Source organism: Neltuma alba, unplaced genomic scaffold (assembly GCF_004799145.2).
Source record: "Neltuma alba isolate B1F8T4 unplaced genomic scaffold, ASM479914v2 tig00012125_pilon, whole genome shotgun sequence".
NCBI lineage: Eukaryota > Viridiplantae > Streptophyta > Magnoliopsida > Fabales > Fabaceae > Neltuma > Neltuma alba.
Genome location: NW_021636677.1, coordinates 46,699 through 52,698, shown reverse-complemented (window position 1 = coordinate 52,698; position 6,000 = coordinate 46,699). Strand labels below are relative to the sequence as shown.

At 36.3% G+C, this 6,000-nt stretch overlaps 1 protein-coding gene across 1 annotated transcript; it reads right to left on the bottom strand.

Annotated features, from left to right (window-relative positions):
• Positions 1 to 341: 341 nt before the first annotated feature.
• On the bottom strand, positions 342 to 3,218 carry LOC114723209 (SUMO-activating enzyme subunit 1A). Its single transcript, XM_028909369.1, has 10 exons — positions 2,998 to 3,218; positions 2,817 to 2,868; positions 2,486 to 2,681; positions 2,310 to 2,389; positions 2,043 to 2,159; positions 1,902 to 1,952; positions 1,487 to 1,553; positions 1,105 to 1,208; positions 923 to 1,027; positions 342 to 831 (listed from the first exon to the last, which is right to left on the bottom strand). Exons 1-10 carry the CDS (start codon positions 3,078 to 3,080, stop codon positions 715 to 717), a joined length of 972 nt encoding a protein of 323 aa, XP_028765202.1. The 5' UTR covers positions 3,081 to 3,218; the 3' UTR covers positions 342 to 714.
• Between the last annotated feature and the right edge of the window lie 2,782 nt (positions 3,219 to 6,000).

Genomic DNA, 6,000 nt, shown 5'->3' with positions numbered 1-6,000 from the left:
TTAACTAATCTAATACATCCTCAAATTAATCAACTAGATTTTATGAATATAGTAATCATTATGACTGTCTGCATCGCCTTTGCTTTATATTTTGTGATCACCATCCAATCGGGTCAAAGGGATTGTGTTCTTCCCTCATTTCTTTAAATTCACTTTAACAGACGATTTCGATGTATCCACCCACTGACCACATTATTATTTTTCACAACACATCGTATAGTGAATAGTTCTTTTTATTAAAATAGTCAAAGCATGTTCAAACACGGTCGGCCCTAATATTTTAACACATAACTAAGGAAAAAAAAAACAAACTTTCTCGGATTGGTTCAGTACATCTACGATTTTGGCTGGAGAGCCTTCGTAAGATACTCAAATCCAAATTGCTAAAAAGAAAATAGTCAAGGAAATCTACCATATGTATGTTCTCATTAATCATTACACTCAAAATCTAGGTGACGCGAGAAGAATATCAAAGAAGTTCAGCGCTCACCGATGATGCAGAAACAAGAAGCCCTGAGCTTAAATGAAAAGGCCAGGTGAATAAAGAGCTAACGATAAGGGTACACAGTACGAGATGATTAGCAAAATAATATCAGCTTGAGGGGTCAGTTTTGCCTATAGATCTGCTGAAAAAATTGTATGTATAATCTGGCACATTTCCCACATGGTTGTTCGTTTCAAATGGCCTCGGATGAATTCTTCCTTTGATACCATTCACATTCCAGCATTTGATTCTGAAATGTCCTCTATTATTCCCTTCCCATCCACAGCATCGAAAAAGAAAAAGTTCTTCAGAGGGTCTCCTTTTCCTGATATTGCTTTGATCACCTCCTATGAGGTCATAACACAGCTTAATCAGATTACTGTCCCAGGAGACAATAACACGGGTAAATGCATCATACTAAAATGTTATAAGGAATACCTGTCCAAGAATTCCTCCAATTATGGCACAAACAGGAGGAAATTCTGTTGTATTTGCTACCAATCTTTCTAGAAGACTGTCCGGCACGAGAGATTCATTGACAGACTGTTAACAAAATCAGCAATTTTAGATGAACACTAGACGCATAACAACATTAGCGTAACAAATTCCAGGAAGCCTACCTGTGCAGTGCATAGCTCCTTTTTCAGCTTGAGGACACCGGGAAGATCCGCAATTGAAACCTCTCCTGGCCTTCGTTCTCCAGCCTCTTCAAACTTCTCTATAACTGCCAGAGAAAATTAGATTTCTATGCTTCAATAATTGGAGAATACATGTCTCAGTTGAAAATGGAAAATACACAACCAACTTTTGAGGGCTAAGGAGTAAGCTCCCACATCAGAGGTAACAATAAATGGCAGAGCCTTGTACAAAAGTGTTCTTGAAAATAAATGCCTGGAGAAATAAACTAAGGGCATGTAAGCTATACGTTCTCTTCATCTATCTCTTTTCCGTCACAATTTTTTAGAACAAATCTCTAGTGTAAAACTGGGCAATTTGTCACACCTCTCATTGCAAAGTACAGCTTGGATGTCTTCCTTGGAAGTGCTTTCCATGGCACTGATACCGCATCCTAGGGCAGAAGATATAAAAATCAGACAAGCTTGTGAAGCATAAATGGCTATAACACATCATCAGAAGCAAAGCGAATTATATACACATAACACGTAGGCCCATAATGTGTTTTAGAACTCCCAGATTTTGAAAATTTTGAATTGAATTGCTCTGTTGTTTTAGCCATATTTGCTTGGGAAAAAAATATGTAAGGTCACTTGAAGCATAATGGAGGACAACTTTGCAGTTCATCATCAGGATAGTACTTGGTAGGCTCAAGTCCAAGACATACATAAACGGTTGATTATATAATACAAGGTCAAGAATAGCATGGATAATTAAGAAATTATGATCAACCAAGACATACCTCAAAAGACGGGTATTGTAGTTCGCATTCAACAGTTTCCTCCAGTTTTTTCTTGACAAGAAAAATGAGACACAAAAACATTAAAATCAAGAAATAAAAGTTCAGAACTGAGAAACATACAAAGCTAGATCTGAGAGAAACCTTTGAATATCGATAATCCTGCAGGTCAACAAATATTTCCCCACAAGAATCTCTACAGTCAACAGTATAAAAAGATACTTTCTTGGATAGCTTCCGGCACTTGTCATTAGCAAGTTTCTGCAGTGAAAACATAATGCAATAGATAAAAAACGAATCTAATAGATAAACAGATAACAACAGAGAAGCAGGTAGTGATTTATCACACGGTAAGTGGTTATGTGAAAATGAAGGCATAAATATATTGAGAAAGAATGGTTAACACCTTACCTTAGCAGCAAGTGAGCAACAACTGATTACTACAACATCAAACTTGTTGAAGAAATCAATACCAAAACTTGACAAATCACCTGTAGCCCAGGAAATAACAGAAAATGACAACCGGATACTCATGGAAAAAAATAAACGGAAGAAAAAATATGGAGGAGGAAAGTGAGAGTGCAAACCTTTCTCCACAGAAACACGAACCATGGGATTGAAATCTTTAAGTGAATCACAACAAAGCTCAGCAAGGGTTTTCCCTCTATATGCATTCTCATCAGGGGGAATGAGAAAATTGGAGGACAATGCCTCCTCGTTCGCTACTCGATCATCAACTAAGGTTAAACTACCAACTCCAGCTAAAACGATATTCTTGCAGAACTAAGCCACGAGAAAAAGAAGTAATAAAAATTGGGCGCTCCAACCAATTAGCCCCCAGAAAAGAGCTTCATTAAGAGCCTCTGCATTTCCAGTTTGAAATGCTTATAATATAACGAAAGTTGCAGGTTCAATTACCTCTGCTATAGTTCCTTTCATTCCATGAACCAGGACATGAGCTTTGCTGAGTCTAAAACAACAGAATCACAAACGGGAAGTCAAATTTACAAGGTCAGGGTCCATTCTGTACAACAGAGAGGGGAATCAAGCATAAACCAAAGAAAGAGATACAGAAAACTGAGGAGAAGAGCAAAGGTACCTCCTTTGAGCATCAGCACCCCATACCCTAATCTGCCGGTCATACAAAGCGGTCTCCTGCTCCGTCAGCTGCTCACCGTCCATTCCCAGTCGCAGCCTGTTACAACACTCCGAGGTTCACTTTCAAAAACTCCAGCGTCCAAGTCTGATTTGAGCACTTCGCTTGACCTTTGCCCCTCTTTCCCTTGGAATTGTACCGTTCTTTCTTTCTTTTAAGTTTTTTTTTTTGGTGATACGATCTGAGCGAGTCTTCAGTTTATACTAAGAATTAAGAATATGATGTTCAAGTCCTACATGGGCTGGTAATGGAGCCCAATGAAAGCCCAGAATACCTGGGCTTTATTAAGGGATCGAGATGATATCACGATATGCCAATGCCTATTACAAATGATCATTTAACTACTTTCGACGTCAGTGTCAGTGTCAGTGTCATTTTCCCCCCGACTTTTCAAGCACGAGAAACTACGGAGATATGGAACTGACAAGGTTACCCTATTCCCACGGAATCATTTTCTACTTATTATTTGATGAGTACTCTAAATTATAACCGTTTATATTTAATTTGAATAATTCATATTTAAAATTTTTCATTAATTCTTTTTAAATAAAAAAAATTATTTTTTGAAAAAATGATGGTTAAGAAATTATCTTTATTTTAGATTATGTAAATATTAAAATAATTATTTTAAATAAATAAAAATAAAAAAGAAATCAAATCTGGACCATCCAAATAAGATATGGATGATTCAGATTTAATGAGTTTAGAGTGTTCATCAAAATGATGAGTACTGAAACTAGTTTCTATTGCCCACTGCTATGAAGTTGCACGTACGTGATTTCATTTGAGTTATAAGTGTAACAACTCTACTTGCATCTTTCAATCATTATCAGATATTTTTGTAGCATTATTATCATATAAGGGTCCAGAGTTGGGTTTGAGAATTGAAACATTTCGGTGATATTAGCCGAGGAATGAAAAATCCAAACAAAACGGAACGTGAATGATAGAGACGCACGTAAAGGGGGAATGAACGTATGCAAGATGAGGAATGGACCGGGGGGAGGGTTCCATGTTGGGTAAGTGTGAACATGAAGGAAGAAGAAAGCAAAGAGATGGATGGCGAGAGGGAACTTGCATGCAAAACATGCGAATCGTGGCAATGGTGGTATTGTTCCGAAGCACGTGTGGCGACTTGGCTTCTTGGAGGGGGCGCAGCAGGCATCTCAGTCCTTCTCCATTGCTGTCATCTCCAACCATCCCCCCTACTACTAACAACAACAATAATGATAATCCAAACTTCCATTTGTTTCCCACAACAATAGATACGCGGGAATATGATCAGATCAGAGTGAAGTATACTACCAACCTGAGAGGCCTCCAACATAGTGATGCTCATGCCTCTGCAAGCCTATCTTCGTGTTCCTCTCCTCCGGTGATGCTGCATTTAACTTCTTTCTCACTTTTATGTAACCAAATGGATGCATGGATAGTATTTAACTGGGGACGCAGAGAGTCCAGTGAGTGGGCCGACTCTTTGTCTTTGGCATATCCCTTCGTATCTCAGTATCTCATCGCTCATATTTATTCATTCCTCGTTATTATACCGTGATTTGGAGGGCCGCCAATGATCATCAACCCATCAACCTGAGTGAAAGGCAATTTTTGTATACTTATTACCTATTTCGAATGACTTATAAGCAATTTTTTTTCATCGTGAAAAATGTTTTATCTTGACTTATATAAAACGTGTGATTTTAAATGTAATGGCAAACGGACCTTAATTAATCAGCCCCTGTTTATTAGGGAAGAGGCTGATTTTAATTAGAGAAGCTAGATTCTGCTTGCATCTCTTATGATCAATGGTACTTCGTAAAATTTGATGAACCTGACCCACGATCGTAAATGCAGCCATTAAGTTTTTGCTGTGGTGATGCATTCCATGGAATGGTCACGCTTCCTCACGTAACATCCAACCCCCATGATCAATGAATAACTATCATATTTTCTTAAGTATTAACTATTAGGATACGTTTTACTTCTAATCATATATACTCTATATTTCTCTTCATACTATTTATAAATCATTTTTCAATTTTCTTTAAAAAAATTTTAAACCTCATTAACTCTTTATTAAAATTTAACAATTTTTAAATTTTACATTTGTTTAATATATATATTTTCCAAAAAAATGCAATAAATAAAAGATAAAATAATATATTTATATTAAAAATTTGAGTTAGTACTATTTTTATTTAGTCTTTAAAATTTGATCTCATTTTGATTTTGATCCATTAAAATTTAATCCATTTTGGTTTATCTAAAGATTTTTGGTCTCTCTAGACTTCATATTTCAGATATCAAAATCAAAATGAGGTTAAATTTTAAGAATTAATATTGCTAGTTTCAAGTTTAGGAACCAACATTAAAATAAAATCAAGTTTTAGAAACTAAAAATACCATCAACACTAAAAAATTAATAATGTAAAACTTGTTTGACAAAAAAAAAATCCCGTTTCTGGTAATATGAAAAAGAAAGGAAAGGGTAGTAAAATTTTTGGACCAGAGCAAAATGGGGAGATTGGGGGGAAAAAATACACGTGGCAGAGGATGAGAAGAGAGAGGGAGAGTCATTGCCACTTACAATGGCAATGCCATGGGGTATACTACAGCTGCTACACTGACTTGGCGGGGTTGTTGCAGATTTAATATCTGTGCGCTCTTTCCTTCATCTTTCCCACTTTACCCCTGCATTCCCTTTTTGTCCTCACCGATACCCCAACCCCTGACCCCTGATGTCGCTTATGGTTCCCACTTCGTCCCTCATGCCTTCAATATTTTTACTACTGATTATTAGGATAGTCCACGGTCAAGAACCAGATACCAACATTAATGTTAATTTATACTCTTTCACGTTCTATTTATAAATCATTTTTAATATATTTTATATAAATTTAAAAAATTTTAAACTTTATTAATTTTAACTTAAAATTCAACAAGTTTTCA